This window comes from Amyelois transitella, chromosome 11 (genome assembly GCF_032362555.1).
Source record: "Amyelois transitella isolate CPQ chromosome 11, ilAmyTran1.1, whole genome shotgun sequence".
NCBI classification, from domain to species: Eukaryota; Metazoa; Arthropoda; class Insecta; order Lepidoptera; family Pyralidae; genus Amyelois; species Amyelois transitella.
The window spans coordinates 11,257,922-11,281,916 of NC_083514.1; the positions used below are offsets into that span (position 1 = coordinate 11,257,922).

At 37.0% G+C, this 23,995-nt stretch overlaps 1 protein-coding gene across 1 annotated transcript; it reads left to right on the forward strand.

Annotated features, from left to right (window-relative positions):
* Nucleotides 1-1,024: 1,024 nt before the first annotated feature.
* Nucleotides 1,025-23,989, forward strand: LOC106133272 (uncharacterized). The gene is made up of 4 exons (XM_013332941.2): nt 1,025-1,349; nt 2,747-2,991; nt 17,850-17,946; nt 20,833-23,989. Exons 1-4 carry the CDS (start codon nt 1,196-1,198, stop codon nt 20,997-20,999), a joined length of 663 nt encoding a protein of 220 aa, XP_013188395.1. The 5' UTR covers nt 1,025-1,195; the 3' UTR covers nt 21,000-23,989.
* Nucleotides 23,990-23,995: the final 6 nt, after the last annotated feature.

A 23,995-nucleotide genomic window follows, 5' to 3' on the forward strand; every position in this document is an offset into this window, starting at 1 on the left:
GCGATCGAGGCGATCACACTATCACTTCGGCTACACAATTTTTGGCTGTCTTGATTGATAATATTGTGTGTCCTCAGATCTTGTTCTTGAAAATCTTAAAAATAAATCAAAGTTTCATGAAAGACAGTTAAAGAAAATTTGCTCAGGCTTAGTATTTTTTGCTCTAGCTTTTTAATATTCTTTGCTCAGGATTATTAATACAAGTGCATTCCTCAGGTCAAGGTCAAGAAAAATAATTTGGAAGAAATATCATAAATACAGAGCAATCAATCTAAATAGACCTTAATAAAATAAAGTCATCCACAATGCCAAAGTTCACATCGTATTTATTAGATATGCCCATCTCTTTTCAACATTCGCTTAATAAGCGGTTGCGAGAGAGATGATTTTTCGTTGCTTTCGTTGCCGATGGTAGGTAATGATTTTACTTCTCCGCAAACGACTCTCGCGATTACGGTGAATTAGACGTAAAAACAAGGCTTAGAGTTAAAAAAAAATGGTTTCGTTAAATTCATAATTTTTATTCATTATTATGAGACACTTCAATATCACTAAATAATAAGTCTTATCTTTGGGTTTCACAATATTGGTTCACTGCCATTATTATTGTCAAACAAAGATAACGTTATAAATTAAGTACAGTTATGCTGGGTAACGATATTTTAGGCTTCATTTTCCGTCAGACTCATATAACGTTACCAGTAATATTAACGATACGAGGTATCGTTAAGACTGTTTAACATTTTTTTTTTGTATTTACCGGTAAATTCATGTAACGTTACTGATTGATTTAATGAAGGATTCGCAGTTAACACTTCTTATCGCGTCACGTATCGTACAGTTGCGTTGATGCTGACAAACTTTAGGTACCTATATTTTACAAAAAACATATTTTCGTTTCACATAACGTCATCCGAAACGTTTGCGTTATCGAGTAGACCCAACGTTGTGCAAACGATCTGTGATATAAAACGTCCACTCCTTGCGTTCGCGTCCGTCAGTTCAGTAGTTGTTGACAGTGAGAGAATAGTGGAAGTTGTGTGATTTTAATTTTAAATTTAATTTCAATTTCGTAGGAAAGAAACAAAATACTTTTTATTTTAACTTTCTCAGATAACATATTTATTCTGAGTTTATTGTCTTTTATAATTATTTTTATTTTATTTAGTTTTGTTGACGATTTTCTGCAATCAAAATGCAAGAAACCGTTACAAACACAAATGAAAGAAAATCATTATTTTCCTCGTTCCTCGAGGTTCTTGAGGCCAGGGAAAAGCAAGCACAAGCAGACAGGCAGCTACAAGAGGAGAAATATCTGATGAGGACTCAAAGAATATATGATTTTCATGGTACGAAAATATGATTATTTTGGCGCCTTGCTTTTTCAAATGTCAATAAATTTCTGGTAAATACTTTAGTAGGTTAATAATATTACTTTTCTGAGTGAAGCATAGGTCTAACCAGTATTTATTATAGTGGTTCGATTTGACTATTATTATTTTAACATAAATATTTGTTTTATAAAGTTCTTCCTACCTGGATGATCGAAATAACAATTTTTAAGTATCCTTTGGGATTTATTAAAATTAAATTAATTAACTTAAAAACAGTGATTTTGCAAATTCTAAGTTTTCCTACTTTTCTCTGTTATCAATTGAACAATAGAATACAAAAAATTGTACAATGGTTTGCCTCAGCAACATTTTCCAAAGTTAATGCTAGTTGATAAACAATAAAACTACTTATTGCAAAGAAATTTAAACCCTTTAGATGGTTTAATGTAACTGGATGTATATGCGCTGCTATTCATTATAAAAGACAAATATTATACATACTATTATACAAAATATTTTTAGAAAAAAATATTGCATAATCCACTGGATTGAATTACTTAGATTAAACTAGGTAAAGAGTTCTATCTGCAAAATACCAATTCTCATCGCTAGACATGACAAGGATGCTTCGTGAATGAGGAGATTGCTCTGTGATCACCATCACCAGACCCCTAATTGCACTTTTAATTCACATGAGGAAAAACTTCTAAATCTAAATAAATTATGGCAATACCATAATGCCATAAGAGCATCATGGAGTGTTGGAGTTTTTACAGTGATGGAAAACATCATGAGGAAACCTACACATTTAGGTAACTTGATGCATAATGAAGATCGATATGTGTGAGGTTTCCCCGTAGAGGTTGTGGACATCAGTTAGGAGTTGCTTTGTGCTATAACCTGACTTACCCAATCCAGAATCCATGGTCAAGGGTCCCTAAGCTCCTTTCCAGAGTGGTAAGGATGTAACCGGGACTAAAGCCAGGTGGAAGAAGAAGGTAGCCATGTAAACTATTAAGGCTGGATTCAACCACATGTTGGTGTAAAGTTCTAATTGAACCAAGTCCAAACATCAGATCAACTCTTTACCCTTATTATATGGAATATATACTTGTTGAAAAAGCACTATATGGACTAGTGCTTTTTCAAGGTTTTTCTGGTCCTTCTTTATCCTATACAAAAAAAAAAGACGTCCATTATAATATAAAGTGGAAAAGTAAAGTCAAAATAGAAAGAAATGCCAACAGCCTACTTGCCTACAGGTTAGGCAAAAAGTTCCTCTTGAGAAGGAGGTGACGATGTAACCAGGACCAAGCGGACCAACACAAGAAAGATGTGTTGACAAATAAAATCCTAATATAAATGGATTGAAATATTATGTAAATTAATAGATGGTTTATAATTGTCAACAGACCGTCAACGCCGCGAGGCGGTGGAGCTCCGCCGCTGCCTGGACTACGTGTCGTCTCACGCGCACGTGCTGGAGAGCGTGCTGCGCGGCGGCGGCGACGGCGGCGTGCCGCTCAGCGCCGCGCTGGTGCGCCAGGCGGCGGCGCTGCAGCGCTGCATGGCGCAGTGCGTCGCCAACGCGGCGCGCATCCGGCAGCTGCTCACAGCCACGCACCAGCCCCAGATGGACACTATGCTTGCTAAAATGGTGAGTCCACACAAGTCACCCGATACGTCTTTGACACCTTCCAGCATAAGCCAACCTCTTAGGAGAAGAGGTCCACAGTCCACACTAAGACCACAGTCATGGAGTGGGTTAGGTCATTACATGAAGCGATTCTGGGCTGACTTTCGCGACTGTGCATGGAAACCACTTCAAACGCTTTTTTAGTCTGATACCTCGGCTACTTCACCTTGAGAAAATTGAAGTTGTATTCTACTCAGCAAAATATGAGACAGCTACTCTATAGATATGATGATTTATTATCATCGTATCCTAACCCCCTCTTTACTATCTATAAGCATGCAGTAGCATAGCTTGGCGCCTAGTAATATCTCAAACACTTCAGAAACCGATTGTATTGAACCCAGCAAAGTGGGAACTTTATTGTTGTGTCGCAAAATTGGTATCGTAACGACCGCATTGTCACTGTTGCTCTGCCGCAGGTACCGCGGGTTCCCACGTATTATTTCTTAAGAATCTGAGTACCATGTAGTGTAATTGTAGTCCAAAATGTACAAATAATGACAATGCAATTACTGGGGCCCTTGGCGGCTACCCGGAAACACCGCGAGACATAGAAGTTAACAAAAACTAACTAATATTTGCGGTAATTAGCGGACACCAATTTGCCAGTTCTGCATGATTAATGATACGGATTTCTTGAAACGCTAAATATAAACAACAATTATAATAATGGCTAAAATTTAATCACAGATAGTGTTATTATTCCATACTTGCGAACTAATCCGATCGATGTATGGTCAGGTTGATCTGTATAATTTGGTCACATTTTACTTGATACTTACAGCCTTTTCACCTAACTTCAACGCAGTAGCTATTCGAGTCATCTTTGATATTTGATGATGGGTAGACACCATTTAGGTTTATTATGCTCTAACCATTTTCCTTACGCTACTCAGATATGAATTTTACTTTAACACTTTGCATGCAATTTTAAGTCATGACAGCTTAAATGGTAGCCATATAAATAAATATTTTTTAAATATTAAAACTAAGAGTGCGAAGAAAACTGCATGGCCGTCGTGGAAGTTGTAGTCTTTCCGCGACTTGGACGGCTAATGAATAACGTTTTAAATAATATCGAAAAACAAGTATTGTGTGCGTAATATTCACATTTCTGAGGATTTCTTGATACGATACAGTTTCTTTGAAACGGTAGTCAATCCGCCGATAGGAGGCAACATTATTCCGAGCAAAAGTGTAGAGACATATAATACCGCCCATAGTGATATTGGGATAAAAATAGGGATAAAGATCTTAGGTCTGACAAACTAAATCCGTCCGCACCAAACATGTCTGTGACTGTGTAGTTCCGAGTTCCGACCCGCCCAGAACTTAAATATTTGACGCCAGCGCTATCATTACCTTCATCTTTTCTCGACACTTTCAAAGATTACCTTAATATGCAAAACATATCCGATGAAACAACTGTAAAGGAACTATTTAGCAGGCTTGCGAAAGATAAAGTTCTAAGTTAAATTAATGCTCTTAAATATGAATAAAAAAATATGCACATTAGCAAAATTTTTCCATTCTAGAATTCTAAAGAACAAATCAATGAAAAAATATATATAATTAAACATAATCACAACCAAAATTATGATTCAGCACGGAAGTATTGAAAATGAAACTCACGTTTCACAAATCTCGTGCTTCTCATTCGATATGAATCATAATAATTTGGCAGTTCACCATAAATTACTGAAAATAAAAGTGACGCGTAACTTTCACTGTGTTCGCGTTGACGATGATGGTAAAATTGCCGCGATTGTTGTTGTGACCATATAATCTAATGGCCGATAGTTAATGGCGCCGCATTTAGGGTTGCCATTCTAAGCAAAATATTAGGAATGTTTTCTTCGACTTCAACGGGCCTAAGTCGGCTTCTAGAGGTCTTGGCGAAAGCAAGTCTCATGGCTTTCTCAAGAAAGTCACCATTAAAACGAGACGACTGACGAAGTGACGAAGACTCCAGAATTTTCGGATTAATCTGTTGAGTTTAGGCAACCCTGCAAAGCGTCGCTCTTGTCGTAACCTGTAACGTACGAGCTCGACCATATATCACGTGGTTGATCAATATTTACGGAGCGCAAGTTCTTCGGCCCGCAGACGCCTGTTTACTTTCATTATATATTACGTAGACATACTCGAAATTTGTCATTTAGTTATCAAACTTTTATTCAACGCTGGACTTTGTCTACCGGCCCCAAGAATAACGAGCCTCCGAGCTGAATTTTAATTTGTTTAAAAACTATTTCTGTTTATTTATCATGGGTTTTCTTCTAAATCATATCAAATTAGGAGGTTTGCTGATGCAGGTAGGTATTTTTAGCTAATGTTTTATATGCTTTGCTTTTAGTTATATGTTTATATGTTTGTCAAAATTTTGAACTCATCAATATTTTTGGCGAAGTTTCACTTACGATAATATCTATGTAAGTTTTCGGGTTGTGCCTCGTTGTAAGCTTTCGCGTGCATGTGATTGTTTGCAAGTAGAGCTCACATTATTAACTGCAATTCCTTAGATTTGCGTGTAAGCCTTTATCGAAAGGCTTTCGCTCCTGTATTAAACACGAAAGTCAAATACGGACTTGTGGAGTCGCGTGACATTGTTGTTTAAGCCCAATATTCACGAAGCTTTGGAAATATATTACACAGACTGATAAAATCATTAATAGGTACGAGTATGCCCTTAAAAGTATATTTAGTCGTTTTAAGTCACAGCGCCTCCATTCACCATCCAAAACTTTAACCTTCTTTATTAACCCCTCAACAGTCCTACTGAGTAAAGTTTGCTCAGTAGGACTGTTGATCACTTAAGGCAATCATTTGTGCAATATACTAGTATATCCATACAGTATGCCTCTGTCAATTTATTAATATATCTTGTTCCGTTCATACAATGAATTGCAAAATATAATTTACTTTAAACAAGAAGAAAAGAACATAAATCTTCTAGCTTGTCTGAAGCTGAAGCACAGAAAATTAGCTATCTCCATGGCGAAACCAGTTAGCCACACCAGTGAATTAGTTTGCCGGTCGGTGTCCCTGGTGTTAATTACTGGCAAACATCGCCGCGCAGCCGTGACCCGCGGTTTGCCGCTCGCCGCAGATCCTGAGACTGAGATCATCGCTCGCTCCCATTCGCCAAGGACTGGTTTTATGGAGCTAGATAATCCTTCATAACTAATTCTACTAAATCCGATATACGAATCCTTCGGAGCTGGTTATGCAGCTCATGTGAAGTCTACTTGCGTTGTGTAGCTTGAATCATGAATTGCTGGAATATTTTCTGATTTCCTCTCACATTTGGAAGCGCACATGCTAGAGGCGACATCTGAGTTTGCGGAAAAGGAATAAAGGACCAAAAATATAATATTTGTCTTTTCAATTTCTCTTGCCTTGGAAAATCAAGTCAAAAAGTAGTCTTTTTTTCAAAATAATAATAAAGTTGAGTAAATCATGGCCTCTTATCGAGATTTTTAACCAATATCCCGTCATCGCATCACCGGATCTGACACAGATACCCACATAAAGCCGCAATTAATAGCTGTCAATAGTTTTAATTTGTCTTTGATTACGGCCGACAGCTGACCGGGTTAGCTACAGTGGTTTCCGCGGCCAATGACCTCTATTTGCGCTTTTGTTCACGGTCCTGATGCCACCAGGGCCAATCCCGCTACTCTCACCTACCAGAGTTCAGGCTTTTTTTCGACACAATCGCAAATTCGCGCTGGTTCTGTGTACTTGTTGAGCGACTGGCCTATGACCGTTTCGTCAATTGATTTTCTACGCGTGCCCTTTACTAAGTATTATTGCCTAAGTTGGATTTTCTAGTTTTAGTTTTATTTATCAGTTCATTGGAATGATTATTGTGAAGCGATTTAACATGAATTTGCAGTATGAACGGAACACATTATAAAACATACGCAGACTTACTTTTGATTTCATCGATGATACCATCCGCCTGTTCATTGCTAATTAAATTAGTTATCAAATTATTTTAGGAAAACATGACGTGAGTTATCTGCATGCATCCTCCGTCGCGTCTGAGAATCGGCGATGATGCGTTGACGTAAATCGTAATCATATTCGAGGAATTCGATTTTACTGCCGTACGAACCAACCTGGGGTGATGATGAGCGGGAAATACGGATATGTAGAATCATTTATCGATACTTTTCAAGTGTTCCCATTAGTACACACAATAAATTGATCGAAATGTTGATTGAGTATGTTCTTCGGCAAGGTAATTGGCAAAGGGTGTGGTTTAAGTAGAAACGTATTACACCTCTTCTATTGGATGGTCGTGAGGACATAAGTTTTGCAGACTCATCCGGACTTTCAAAAATATTTTACCTCATCTTACCTTAGAAAAGTATTTCAATCTAGCAGAGCCATTTTCTCCACTTTAGTTTGTTACAGTAAAGTGGTTTGATGGCAGCATGCGCCCGTGATCCCGGATTAAGGCCAACGCCGCAATTACTTGGTGCCGTGAGCTCATTCGGGATGATTTACTTGATTAACTCCTTTCACTTGTTCCGAGAAGTGTTTGCTTGACATTTAGCACGCTCCAAATTGAGAACGGACTCATCCTGACACACATGAAATGTACTAAAAAGGAATGGTTTCAGACATCACTAGATTTATGTAAGATACGTACATACATAAGTACATAAAATCATGCCTCTTTCCCGGAGGGCTAGGCAGATAGGTCTACACTACATCTTTCCATTCGCCACGATCTCTGCATATTTCATTTGCTTTGTCCACATTCATAACTCTCTTCATGGAAAACTTGGCGTTTTCACCTACTCTTGACCGGAACTTCTGCCAGGACTTGCTTAATTTAGTCAAGGATATATGTTTATGTATGTTATTACAAAAAAAAAAACAGTTATTAGGTTGGCTTATTGTCTTCTTTTGACGCACATACGAAATGTGTTCTGAGGACAGTAGACGGATAGAAGTTGAGATCATTTTGAGAATGTGCGAGCAATCTAAAGGAGAGGTTTATAATTGCATTCTCGACACTTTCCGTCGTGCTTACTCACTTTAATGGATTTCGGAATGAATTATTATAGCCGGGGACGCACTTTATGCAGCGGAGTCGTCGACCGCCGCGGCGCAGTCTGCCGACGCAGACGCTGGCCCGCCGCGTGCCGACGTGATCTAGGAACATTAAATCTCCATTGCGTGTGCAGCGAGCCTGCCAGGCGACATGTATTACGTTGGCGCTGGATTTACCATTCAGATTCTTTGCGTGTGTCTGTTTTATATAATGTATAAAGGACTTTATTGGCGAATTCATTGGACGCCCCGTGCGCGGATTGCCACAATACTCGTGTTAGATATCTATTACTTGAATCAGAATTTTATTTTATAGCTAGTTAATTGACTGGTGGAAATAATGCTTTCCATGTATTGCTGTTTTATTGCTTGAGGTTTTGAACTTTTCCATCACTTTGAAAATGAATTTCACTTCGAATAAACAAGCACGTAAGTATTAATTATAACATAAACCTTCCCATAGAACATTGTGTAGAAGAATGGGTGAATACGTACTTATTTGAATGGACAATTGATTTATACCGCTGATTGTTCTGGTTATTTATCAAATGATTTATCTACACCAATATTATCAGTCATCGACAGACAGCATACACATATTGTTTGTAAACAATTAAACGATTACTTGATAAAATAAGTAGCTAAGTACTTATTCGATAACCTCAATCGTTTAACTCTCTTTGCCTTAATTACGAAAACCTACCACCTTTGTAGAATGACAGGTTAATAAAGAAAACACGTTCAAAGAAACATGTATATAGTAATCTTGATCTTATGATAGTTAAAAAGAAGTCAGTGCGCGTGGGTACGAATTGAAAAGATGAAATTCCCAAACAATCGATGTATTGTAAAGAGAAGACAAAGCGGCGAGCTGAACAAAACACAATGTAACATGGCAGTAGGCTCTAGAATTAGCATATAAACGGAAATTCGCTTTCTAATGATGCCGCGAGCATTGCGCGCCCGCGGTAATGAGAGTGAAAGCGCAGGACGCGGACGGTGCTGAAGGATATATCTACGCACGAAAATAAATCTCACATACGTACCATTAATGAATTTAATTCTCTCTTTTCTTGATACGTGAACTATCCAACTCAATCATTCATTTGTTTGGTGATAGTTTGAAAAAAAATCAGAAATAAACAACACATTACGCGTTGAGAAATTTGTTAACAATCTACGCCCTTCAATATCTTGTATCCTACCTGTTGTGTGGGTTGCGGTACAGCTAATTGGTACGACCTCAATTTCTAATATTATTTAGGGCCCTTGACTGGTATTGAATTGGGACTGTGTGATTGTCATCGCATGAGTGGTTTCCTTTTTAAGGTTGCGTCTGCCAGAATCTTCCAATTGCACATTCGCCAGTGTTAGGTTAGCCTCGCCACCGCTGAAATCGTTGATATAGAAAGTGTGCCACATATGACAGATAATGCTGTCAATCTGATAACTATGATAACATATTGATTTTGCATCCATTATGATTATTGTAAGTAGGTCGTTTTGGTTGACATTTAGGGTAAACTACACAACGAAACCACCATTTTGTTTTTCGGCAATTTTTAGATAAATAATTCATCGCAAATTATTCTGGAATTTGATTAAGATGAGAGAGAATTTCGCAATTGTGCCGGGAGAATCTGGCCATGTATCCTTGTTTTAAACGTTTTCACAATAGCCGTTATCACTTCTTCAGAACTAACCTAATTTATAATATTATAATTGGTACTAAGCCGGGTTTCGAAATGTGTAATTGAAGCATTCAGGGAATAAGTTGAAAGTTCGAAATATATTGAAAGAAGGACAGATCTTATATTTACGACATTCTCTGTTCTTTGTCCCTTTTGTTAATAAATCATACACTCGTAGGACGGTGACCTCCCTCTTGAGCGGGCGGGGGCGGGGGCGGGGTCACGGCTGAGACGTTGTTTTAATTTAACAAATTGATATACTTACACGTGATTATGGCCATTTATTACGGGCACGTCTAATTTGCAAAATTGCTGTAAGTCGCCGCGTGCTGGCAGGAGAGCTTATACAGACGGTTCATCATCATCTCAGACTGCTTTGCCTTGCTTTGTTTAAGGCATTCTTTATTTCATTCAGAAATGGTTCTAGATTTCTTTTTTTATCATCTCAGTCACTATTCAATATTTTTTTTATTTCTATTTATTTTATGGTGCGTTCGCGAATTAGATAATTTAGTTTTTTTGTTCATAAATACTTCATTGTACATAATAAATTTTGCCAAATAAATTTTGTGGCACGGAGTAGGGTCAAATATAATTCAATTTTAACTTGGCATTAATCAGAGCTCAGGTCCTCTTCAGGCCATTGTCTCTCGCTGCGGTCGTTTTCATTTAGCGGTAATTATAACGTTACTGTCTGCCTTGGTCCGCTCTGCCTATTTACGCCCAAATGATACCGTATCATTTCCAAGATTACTAACATCACCTTTAATAGGCTATTTGACAAAGTTCTAAAAACTATCTTAGGGTATTTATTTATTTATAAGGAGCCCTACAAAAATACTTTTCTGCCTTTTTTACAGCTATTTTATTAAAAAATCGAAAAAGAAAATGAAATATTCAAATATGCCGCCAAAACGCGACTTTTAGCAATATGGCGGCCATGGCATGCAGTGACGTAAATTTCGTGTAAATATCATACAAAGCTTGTTGGTGTTTCGAAAAGTTTTGATTTTCTCTTGTTTTATTTAACTTGTGCCACGTCATATGTGTAAAAATTATTAAAATGAGTTCCTATAAATGTTGTGCAGTGCCTGAATGCACTAATACAACAATAAAATCTCCTACGAAACTGTTTTTTTCTATGCCGATGGATTTGAATATTCGCAAGAAGTGGTTTCAGATCATGATCTAAGATCAGTGGTTACCAAGATATACTTACATTGATGTTTTCACATTCCTCAGTTCGGCAGCATAGAAATCTGGATTGTCTTTGAAGAAGACAATCCAGATTACTTCTTCCAACCATTATTGCGTCCACTTTTGGTAGGTTTCGACTGTCAGCTTTCGCAGAATTGGTTACCATTATTAAATACCTATGTTATCTGAGTAATCCTGAGCGATCAAACACTTATAAAATCTTGAAAAATAATAGCGAACACTAAGGAACGGTACGATCCACAGTCTGTTTATGGATAATTGACGTCATAATAGAAATAGCCAATCACGTTCGTTTTTAGTCACGTGACAGCTGCATATAAAAACCTAATTTTCTGAGACGGATTTTGTTTAAATAATGCAATATTTTTATCTTAGGAGAGTTTTTATCTATGGAGTGGTCCTATTCTTTTTTGTATTAGTGCCGTGTGGTTCCCGGCACCAATACAAAAAAGAATAGGACCACTCCATCTCTTTCCCATGGATGTCGTAGAAGGCGACTAAGGGATAGGCTTACAATCTTGGGATTCTTTTTTAGGCGATGGGCTAGCAACCTGTCACTATTTGAATCTCAATTCTATCATTAAGCCAAATAGCTGAACGTGGCCATTTAGTCTTTTCAAGACTGGTGGCTCTGTCTACCCCGCAAGGGATATAGACGTGAGCATATGTATGTATGTATGTATGTATATTTTTATCTCGCGTTATTACAAATCGCTCCAAAAAAATAATATTAAGACTGATGACATAAAAGAAATGTATATTTTTAATACAGTCAAACAGCCTATTATAGAACTATACATTTAATCATACATTTACGTTTGGCACAGCCGCCAAACGACATCAATCTTAAATTTAAATGTGGAAGAAAATACGGACTCGCGATCGCAATTTGATCCTGATGGACCTTTAATTCCATTTAGATACAAAACTTGTAATTCGATGCTGAGGATCATCATCTCTAAAGCACAATTCCAGTACTCGACTGCCGAACTTTGAGAAAGTTTAGAATTATTTAAATTACTCGCCCATTTACACCAAGCGTTGCTATTGCAAAATTTATCAAAACGACAAGCAAGTGATGTTTTGAATCTTTAAATTTGAATCGAATAAATAGGTGAAGATTCCTTGAGTTTATTCTTTTTACTGACATCATCATCCTGGTGTTTGGCCCGATTGCCCTGGGATGATCCGCAGTCTGTATGGTGGACTACTAGAAGATAGTAAGGGTAGTACTATTGCCGTCACAGCGCCTGTCACCCGGTTATCATGGAAATTGTTCCTTATTTTACCATACGCAAATAATCGATAGTGGACCACGTGTTCATCACGTGTGAGTGAATCATTAAATAAGCGAAGCGAGTAGTCTTGTCCTACGCGTTTTCGTATTTGGCTGACAGCTGTGTAGGGAAAGTGACACAAATGGAACGCCAGTCAGTGGGGTCATGTGTGGGTGAAAACTTATGAGGAACGGTTAAACTGTCTATCAACTTATAAAAACATTCGGCTATGAATCGTCCTAGTTTCTTGTTCAACTATGGTATGATTTAAGTATGTTATTCTATAAAAAAATATCCATCATATTTTTTGTAAGTAGATATAGTGCGGTACATTCATATAGTAGATCAATCCGAATGGGAAACTATTGTGTACTGCAGGTGGTATCGAAAGAGGAAGTCGAAGTCCATAGCATTTAATGTAATTACGAACTTCCAAAAAACATACCAGCATTTCAGAAAACTTTCAAGTACGCCAGGAAATACCAGCAGCGTACCTTTCCCGTTCTTACTGTAAGTAATGCCCAATACGTTTCCGCGCTCCTTGACCTTCCGGGGTGACCCACTTCCCCAGATGTCGACGCGGGCCACGACACCGGCTTTCTGAAGGGCGGAGCGTATTGTGTTCTAAATACTTTTAATATTACTCCAGTTTATTGGAATCTTAAAAAAAATCTCAGTATAATCCTACCTAAATCGTTATTGTCTTTTTATGCGAATAGTTTTCTCATTGAAATTATTTTCCCCAGTGTCCGTGGGCGTTACGTGCCCATAATTTTTATCAAGCCGTGCGTAGGATCAACTTTAGACAGGGTCTATGTGCGGTCGCGTCATCTCATGATAGCTATGACTCGGACCATCTTTTTATCCGATGACGACGGTCATTTGGAATAGTACCGTTTATTTGTAATAGTAAACACTGGTTTTTGTGCCAGTTTAAATATTTTGCTATGAAACGGGACTAGAGTTCGGAGCTCCAATGTTCGTGCTCACGTAATGCGTGTTGTACCAATAAGCCGGCGCTAGCTCCGGGTTGCTCTCCCGTAAAATAAATTGAATCATAAATATTGAAACGAGCTTCAGAATAAAAAGACAATCAATATGGTGTAGACTTTTATTTCACCACCTGAACCTTAGGAAGAAAGAAAATAAAATAATTAATATGTACTTCTTATGTCGTAGTCCAAGCAAAAACAAAATAAAATACCTACAAGAAATTAAAAGACATGCAGCCTCTTAGGATGAATGCAATCTAATAGAGTCTGTCCAAAATAGTGCAGCGACCGCGCGGCCCTGACCGCCGTCAGCGCTATAAATACCGCGACGCGTGCCGCCGTTGCTACGCGCACCGTTTACATAACCCACACATCTGATGCGAACCGTGACTTCATGAAGATCTAAATTGTGATTGACCATGGTGACTTAATTAGAACGGTGATAGCACATGTAGAAGTTTATGGATTGTCTAACAAGGGGGCGGGTGGAATATAATCCTTCGATCGAAGATTTGCCATATGAATATGCTATCACTCAAATTCGAAGTAAAAGGTCTGAGGAATTTTTCGACCCAGTAAACAGAATAGAAAAGATTTACTTTCAAACTTGGATACAAGGTAACACTTATAGCTTTGCCCGCGACTCCGTCCGCGTGGAATTGTTATTTTGGGCATCATTGAAGCCCTCAAGGGTGAATAATTTTCCCCGTTTTTTTCTCATTTTCCATTATTGTTCCTAATAGATGAAGCGTGATGTTATAAAGCCTTCCTCGATAAATGGTCTATTCAATACAAAAATAATTTTTCTATTTGAACCAGTAGTTTCTGAGATTAGTGCGTTCACAACAGACAAACTCTTCAGCTTCATAATATTAGTATATTATATTGTGACGTCAATCTCACAATTATATCTACTACTACTTTCAAAGCGCATGTGTAGAAGAAGCGGCGGAACAAATTACACTGGAGCATTTTCACCGGTCGTCAATTTACAAAATACATTCTTATTTCAGACTAAATTTGTACGAAATACCTGTGACTCAATTAAATAAATTTTCATCCAACGAGACAAAATCTTAATGATTGTACTTTTGGTGCCATCACGAGTTGATATCGTTATACATTTTCTTCCGTTGTCCTTCAATGTCATGGAGATTATGGCCGCTATGTACAAATGTCTAATTAGGTTTTACGCTTAAACCGTGTCTGGATTATTATGTCAGGTCGGGTGTTATGTTACCCGCGGCAATCTGTGCCGGCGGGGTGAGGCTTCACGTTAGGTCCCTATCGCTGTACCAACCCCCCACGTTTCGGTAATGTAGCCGAATTTTCATTTAATTTTCGCAATCATATCAAAACCGGTATCGTCGCGACGCTGAAGGCCGGCACTCCGTAATACGATGTCTCCTGTCTACATTTACATACAGACCTGTTCAGGTCATCTCATTGGAACGAAATACATGTTAGTAATCCGGAGATGGTTTTTTCCCATAAAAGGGCAAGTATTATTTGAATTCGGATAGAATTTGTAAGGATGATTTAATTGGTTTAATAATAACGTCAATAACAATATCTATTGGTTTGATCTTCATAATAAGTTTATTATTTAAAAAAAAAAACTAAAAAACTACGCTTTATTGCTAATCAAACTAAAAAATAGAAAATAAAATTTAAAGACAAAGGAATTATAAAACAGTAGTAGCAAGTCGAACAATCGGTTATAGTCAATTACCTCCGATTAAAATTATAACAAAATTAAATTTATAAACAAAACAATTGAAATCTGAGTAAAAAGCGTGGGGTGCCTGATGTAGTAAATATTAAAATCATTCTATCAGCATATATTTATGACAAGAGAGTTATGAAAATGAAGTAAAATGCACCCCACGCTTTTTACTCTGATTTAAATTGTTTTGTTTATAAATTTAATTTTGTTATAATTTTAATCGGAGGTAATTGACTATAACCGATTGTTCGACTTGCTACTACTGTTTTATAATTCCTTTGTCTTTAAATTTTATTTTCTATTTTTTAGTTTGATTAGCAATAAAGCGTAGTTTTTTAGTTTTTTTTAAACTATTATTTATTTTCTATTTTTTAGTTTGATTAGCAATAAAACGCCTAGTTTTTTAGTTTTTTTATACAATTATTTTTTGGTAGAAGTGTTAACTTCCTACTACTTCTACTACGCTGTATAACTATCTTACTAGAAATGACTTTCGCAACCATGCGCCCATCGCCGGAGGTTTTCACAACTAACTTTCTTAAAGTTATATGTGGCCTGATTGGATTAAATCTCATAATATTCTCATCATCATGATTCTTTTTTAGGCGATGGGCTAGCAACCTGTCACTATTTGAATCTCAATTCTATCTTAAAGCCCAATAGCTGAAGGTGGCCTATCAGTCTTTACAAGACTGTTGGCTCTGTCTACCCCGCAAGGGATATAGACGTGATTATATGTATGCATGTATGTATGATGATTGTTAAACCCAGTTGAAAAGAATTTTATAGTGATAAATCACTGTTAATAATATTTTTGACTATCCAGCAAACATAACAATTTTCGATTGTGGCCTTGCCAGGAATCAAACCACAAGATTAAGAGGCAGATTGATACAGGAACAAAAATATTTCAAACATACCTCCACTGCCTTTACAACCAGGAACGCAACAATGTTTATCTGAAGACATCGTGGCACTTTTGTAGTAAAATCTGTCTTTCACAAAAACAAACACAAACTTGGGACTCCTATCTCAAATAATCAGGTACTTTTTACAGGAGTCCTATCTCAAAATATCTGCACAACACAGTGAACACAGTCAGAGTCCAATCTCAGATGATAAAATCACACGAATATCCGGAAGAACAAAGCTCGACTCAACGGAAGATTCCAAACTCCAAATAACGACAAGTTATCAGCACAAAACAAAGTGCAAATAGGTAAATACACAGGCACCGGTAAAAAAACAGAAAGAAAGTTTACAGGTGTTAGAATCGAATTCAAAACTTACTGCAAAACTTATTTTACATAAATAAACAAACTGTCACTCATTTTCCAAGCGAGTATTACAGTGTTGCTATTATAAATATGCAAAAGTTACATAATGTTAATTCAAGAATCGCATTAATATGTTAAATACGTATTAAATATCGCAAAGTTCTGTAGGTAGTAACTTTATTCTTGTATTGTTGTAAATTTAGTTGTTCAATTTTCATTTATTACATTTGTTTTATTATTTATATATTTTTTATTGTTTTAAAATATTCTACTAATTCTACTATTGTTTCTAATGGTAATTCTAAATGGAGCGATGCGATGAAATAAAAAAGCCTCAGGTTAATAGTAACATTATATGGAAATATATTACATCTCTTTTTGGACTCCTTATACGTCAGAACTTCTTGGTTTCTTGTATGGAGATTACTGGCACTGGTGCTATCTCTGTCTCTCTTACTCTCATACGAAGGATCTAAAAATGAATTTATTAATCCTGGCAGTTTTAATAAGGATAATGAGAAACTCTTATCAAAATATTGCATTGTCATCGGTCCTTGATACGTGTGCAAAGTTTCAAGTTGATCAGACGTTTAGAAATCAGTGAAAATTAAGCTCAAAGATTCCGTTACATACATACATACATACATACATACATACATACATACATACATACAAACAACCCAAGCTAATAAAAGCGTAGTAAAAATAATTTCGGTTTTTGGCTCTAGTTTATGTTTCTTCACCATCTGGAACAAAATCACTCGATGGTAGTGAAAGTAGCATGTAAATCGCCCGTGTAACATGACACGCCCATAATGCTGGCGCACCGGGAACGCAATCCTGCCACGAACACCGCTAGGGCTTCCAATATCTTCCGCTGTTCCACGCCCGAGCGTCCTGGAAATACTTTTCTGAGGTTTCGCTGGTCTCAAAGTTCTGCAAAATTTACTCGTAGGTGATCTTTATTTTGATTTAATTTATTTTTGTTATATTTAATTGATATTTTAAGCCAATAATTAGGCTTTTTTTATAATGTATGGAAGATAGTTTACTAACAAATTTCATTCATCATTCATGCATACGAGTATGTGAAAGTTACTATCATTAAATCGACATTTACAACTTTTATTATTTTCCGTAACGTTTGAATTCGGGACAACTCTTATTCACCGATTTGAAGAACATTGTAACAAGGTAGTGAATATTCCTTGTTTTTATTTAAATGAATAACATTATCAAGAAAAATAAAACGTTGACAGACATGGTTGTTTTGACTTTACATGGAGTGTTCATCTGGGATACATTTTTTTCAGATTTTCTTTCATTGAATATAACATATATAAACTCTTTGATTATCAAGAAAAATAAACGCAGTCAGAAACGTTAAAAGGCTCTTTACTACAGCCACATGTATGTCCCACATTAAAGTATCAAGTCAGAAGACACCACCGCTCGATCTCCCAACCCACCTCTCTCTCTCTCTCTCTCCCAACTCTGCCCTTAGCTCACTGTACCCATTGCTTGAAATACCTCCATCCTACCAGTATTTTAATAATATTTTTTCCGACTAGGAAGCAGAGCTGAGCACGTGGACAGCGTTCCTGCAGCGCGCGGTGGACGCCACCTACAACACGGAGGTCGTCATCGACAACCTGCACAACCTGATCGGTAAGTGGTGTTCTAAACTGTCTTTGTTGAGCCGACTTGCTTTTGCCAGCCTGTGTGTGTAAATTCAATTACCGCTTAGCTATCGCGAGGATGCGGCCAGTGATTAGTGGTGCGCGTTGATGCAGTTTCTTTCGTCGAATTTTCAGTTTAAAACAAATTTTTCATGCGTACGTAGCCTCATATTTTATTTAGCTCTTGCTACAGCTTCTAATGAATGATCCTAATATAAATAAATACATACTTTTTTTCTAATTCTAACAAAATCTTAAAACATTATGCAATGTATATGTAATACTAACTGTTTCATACCTTGTAAGCATGTTTATAGGAATGATTACTATAGTGTATAAAGAAAGTCGAAGAGTTTTCTTTTTAGCTTCGTGCACTGCTCACTCTGCTTTCATTTAATCCAAGTCTACTAAGAGCAGGGATTTGTTGAGCTCGTAACTTTTATAGACAAACAAACTATCGCCCTGAGCCTCGGTCTCGTAGGAATTGTATCAGTACGTCCTCAAATCAGTAGCCAAATTTCGGCGGAAACCATTTAGTGATTTCTGCCTTGTATTGGCCGGTGAGTCAGACAGCTTTGACTTTTATTTATTCAGACTACTTCGTAGTATTACAATACAAAAAATAAAATCTATTCATATTTAGCTCGAATAATTCAATGTTAACCCTCCAATGCACTCGTGTTTCACGGAAAAGGGTAGCATGCATGTTACACGCTTTAATTACTATGTTGTATGACTAATGAGTTTAAGCAATACCACAATGAAATTTTATCAATGAATATTCAACATTTTCGGGGTCTCCTAATTAAAGAAAATTCAGCCCAGAAGCTAGATTCTTATGACCAAGTAATAGAATTTCCACTAAGTACACCTTCTGATGATTCAGTATTATAGCTATATCCTCTACAACTGCAGTTGAGTTGCCGCTTTCTCTCGGTTCTCGCCAATTATGATTTTCTTGCTCGGCCTATTGTTGGATAAGATAGGAGCGCGTTCTAAATACGGCGGCGCGGCGCAGGCGATGTCGTTTGTTTAGTGTCGGGAACTGCGATTCCGTGTTTGTGCGTAATATTGCGTTCGGGATCGCAACAGACCGGTAAGCTAGGCTCGCTGATCATTTTAAATATACTCTAAATATACTTTTTTGATATATTTTGGTGGAACTTAAATGTCATGGTCTATATGAATTATAACTTCCTTAACTGTAACATGTTGGCTTGCAGTACGGACATACAACTGACAAGGGGCATAACGCAAATAAAACACTTTATTTTATATATCACCATAATCTCGGAAATAAAATATTTGTTTATTATTTATTTCTTTTTGAGACAAACTCTTTTAACTATAATGCGTGCTAAGCGTTATAATGGGCTAGGCACTAGGCAGGCTGCGTGCGGGAGGAGAGGGCATTGCACCCAGTTTCACCGAGTCATCCCCCACAATGGAGCCGCTTCCACCGCTAATGACTCGTTTTGTGTTGGTGCCGATGACTCCGGTACTTCCTCTATGGGTGTTGGGATGACTTAATATTATTTCTATTTACTTAGAAATTATCGCGAGTCTGGTTGATAAAGAAAGTAATCGGGAAAACGTTGCTATGAAACCGCAATGATATGAAAGCATTGACAAATTTGAATACTGTGGTTGCGTTTTTCCACACGCAGATATTTGCCTGCCATTGTGGCTTTGTTGCAACTAGACTGTACGGCGCTAAGTGAAGTAGAAACATAATACTTTGCAGAAAATACTGTATACCACGGGTTACTCTTCAGGAAGGAATAAAATTAACCACTTCTGTTCGCACATCCTTGATAATCTGAACAGAATCTTTTTTAATATTACACAATAACTCATCAATAATTAGACCGTACATTTCCGCACGAAGGCGTAAATTCGATTTACCTACATGTCTACTCAATGTTACTGTAATTCATTGGTCGAGAGTTCCAATTTGATGTGCCGCCGTGCGTGCCTGCAGGTTACCCAATAAACGTACTTACAATTCATGACATAACTTTCATCGTTATGCCCCTTTCATAACATTTTGTTCGTGATATCAATTCGGATTCGGTTAGAAAAGGAACAAATCGTTCCATTGCCCTATTACTTGATTTTATGTTGCTTGCTTTGTTTATAGTAATGTAAGACGTTTGCCCAGATGAGATCTAATATTTCATGAATTTTGGCTGGCCGCTTTTACACGATAACCTCACATCGTGTTTGACCCCAGTTCACACGGTCGCCGTCTCATCTCATTGCCGCTCATTACCCACTGATGCGTTAAACGCGACATTTGCCGCTGACATCGTGTAGGACGGTGTCGCCAACCACTTTGCTTAAACGAATTATTGTAGCCTTTATAACCTGTGCCAAATTGGTTTCATTGTCCGTTGCATGCAAATTGAAATGGACAAAAAACGCAACGCCTATTTCAACTGTAACATGATTCATTGCCGACTGTTCACTTTATTTGCAAGATTCTTTTGGCTCGCTTCGCTGACACTATTAACAGACAAGTATGCTTTCTTTGTTTATTTTGTTTCACCAAAATTTATTTAACAATGCATGTTTAAGTTTGAATATTTCGAGCTCTTTTCATTAAAAAGTTTTTCGCGGCGGTGTTTGATTTTGTGTTTTTATTACTTTTTAAATCTGTCCTATCTTTTTTGGTATAAAACCCAGTAGTCGACAGGACCTTATCTGACGTTGACGGCTGGTGGTTCTGCGCCTCATGCAATTTTGTTTTAATTTTCTTGGTCCATTCTGTGTTTGGTGACAATAAATTAAATTACTATGACTTGTACGAAATAAATGTGAACAGGTAACCAACATATTTTTCCTAGTTAAAGTAGTAAGGTTATGACATTTTCAGCTGAGCAACGTCGCTGCGTGCGGGAGGTGTCTTCGAGTACGGTGTTCGCATCACTTTGCACCGAGTCAGCCGAAGCGACCCCGGCGTCTGCGGCCGCGGCCGCGGAGTCCCCGCTGGAGCGGCGCGCGCCGTCCGCGGCCTGCAGCACGCCCATCGCCCGGGACTAGCGCCCGCCAACCGCCAGCTGCGCCGCGCTCTGCTGGAAAATGTTCAGAAACTCTTAAATCGCTATAGAACCAGTGCTTTTTCTTTGTCAGATTTTCAAATTTTTGGTGATAAGATGAACTATCTCAAAGTACTCTTTCAAATAAAAAGCAGTACGTGTGGTTGCTTTGCAGAACAACACCGAATGGTGTTGTTCAACATTGACTTTATAATGAATTTTATAAAACTTTCGCCTTCATTGTCTTCTTGGGTGATTGATTGATGTCTCAGTGATAAAACTTGCAGTTTCTGTTTCGTCGTAAAAAAGTTGAAACAGTAGACAGATCTGCAGCAGATCTGCTATTTTACTGCAATATTTTTATATTTTATAACATTTGCATATATGGGTATATAAATTGACGTATGTGAGTAAGATTATTCTGTATCGTTATCGATGGGCAAAAGCATAAAAACACTCGAGACGACTGGCGCCTATTTTTAGTGACGTTCGAAAAGATCTGGCTGGAGCTGCTACGCGTGTGTTGAGGAAATAAGAGGGCCTTGTAATAGCGTTGGTAACAGAAGCGAGTACCAATGCAATGAGTACTACTACAGCACTGCCTTACGCGTGTTCAAATCGCGCAAACTGCCGACAAGTCTCTGCGGGAGCTACTGCACTTTTGGATAATCTACTCAGTATAATAATACTATGAGGATTCTTAGAAACTTGACAACATAATAGAAGCAATATTTGTTGTCATACAATCAATAATTTTTCTTTTTAAAGTCAACTGCCCTTTTAAGAACATGTGATACTTCTTTGGTTGGACTGAAATAAAACCAAAATTAACTTTGGTTGTTGTCAAGTGTAAGCTCCCGCGTTGACCTTTAGTATTATATTAAAATAAAATATTTATGTAAGTTTTAGATTATTAAGTGTTTTTCATATGCTGGTTTGATGTCTACATAAGTTTTATATATTTATCTATGTCTGTTCATCTTAAAAGTGTTTTTGGAAGATTAAGATTTTGGGGTCTGATTATGATTATGACCATCGTCATGGTGGAATAATTTTATATAAAAAATATAATAAAGTTCAGATATTCGGAATTTGTATTTGGTAATATTTTGGTGTTGTTGTAAACCTGCTCTATAAAGGTTTCTTATGCTGTAAATAGCAGTAAAAGTGGGCGGCTCGGCTGGTATTAGGGCGGGCCAGTCCAACCAGGCGGTCGCCCAGGGTACCTCTCTTACAGTTCAATGTACTGTATGCCTGATACCGGATAAGTATTCATCATTGGGCTGGTTTTCATCATATAAGAATATCCAACAAAAATTTCAATTATTGTCAATACAGAAGCGGAATTGTATTCTGCGGCAAGTATGTTAATAATTATAAATTCGTAAATAAATAGTAGAAAAGAAGATGTCTTCCCTTCTGAAATATCATCTATCATCATACTGTCTCATTCATTCTATCGATGTTATGGGCAAAGGAATAAAGTTCTTGAGTAGAGATTAATAGGAAAGTTTTTGATAATTCTACAATGCTACTCTAGCGATCTCATGTTTATAACTTAGTATAAAATAGTTATATATGAGGCGGTTTAACGAAATGCAATACAATTCGAATATTTATAATCTGCTGAGCAGAGTATATGAGAGCCTTACTTATATATAAATGTGTGCTGTATAAAGATACCACGTGGCCAAATTTTGTGTAGTCGAGCCTTCGTCGCTTGTTTGGGATGGAATCTATTTAATATACGTATTTTTATATTTAATCGTTACCTTCTCATATTCATCATTTTGTAATTGTTACTCTATGGTAAATGTTATGGTAGGTTTAAATAAAATTTCAATATTTCTAGATGTTGTCATTTTGATTATGATAAACAATCATGGAGGTTGTGTATTTATTTTCTTTCCTGTTCTAAAGAAGTCTGAACACATTTTTTGATACAAGTTTGTTCAGGTGGCTGAACAAACATTAATATTCTCGCTCCTCATACATTAAATCCTAATAAATAAAGTAGTATATATATACACAGCCAGTATTCTTCATCTGCTCATGTGATATGTCAACGAACGTATAATGTAAATGTATTCGTGTTAAATTTTCTAATAATTATGCTTTTATTGATGGGACCTTTGATGTTATTGTTGTCATGAAATTTTTATACCAGCATGTTCTGTGACACTGCCATGGGATGGAAGTCAGTGGAACTTCTTATTCGTCCCACATTAGTGAAGCGAGTCGGTGCGCTATGCCGATCAGCACCATGTTGGGCGCCAAAGTGGCCTGAGGAAAAGATGTTATATCACTGTTGTGTATTCTATTTAGCTAAACGACATGTAAATGTTTATAATTTATAGATATTGATATTCGCTAAAGTAGCTCGTGAGATTGTTAAACTAACGGTAGCGACAAATGTATATGTAAGTGTGAAGGCTTAAGAAAAAAGCAGCGACTCATCATTATTGGTTCTTTAATGCAGTTCAATAAAGCAGAAGTAAACGGCTTTCTAAAAAAGAAATACATTTAGTGCAGTCGCGCTTTTCGCTGTATAAGTGAAATCGAATATGCCTTACTATATATAATTACTTTTTACTCGTGTTGTGCTCTCACCTTATTAAATGTAATTAATTTTAAATAATGTTTCGCGTAAATTTTGTTATCTCAAATACTTACGTTTACACGATATCTTGTTATTGGAAACAATTTTAATGATATGTCAATCACAGGTAAACCTAATTATGTTGTTTAATGTTAAAAAAAGTAGAGTTTAAGTTGAAGGCTGACCAAAAAGATGAAATTCGTCATGATGCGGTTAATTTGAGCACCATAATAAATATTCAGAACTAAAGAAACTAGGAATGAGAAAATTGGGTGCGATGCAAGCCGACGACATCGTCTTATTAGGACGGTTTTATCTTTCTGGTCGGGATATAAAGCAGTCTCAATTACACATTCCAATTCACGCGTGCGATCCACGTATGAAAAAAATAAACAAGTGGC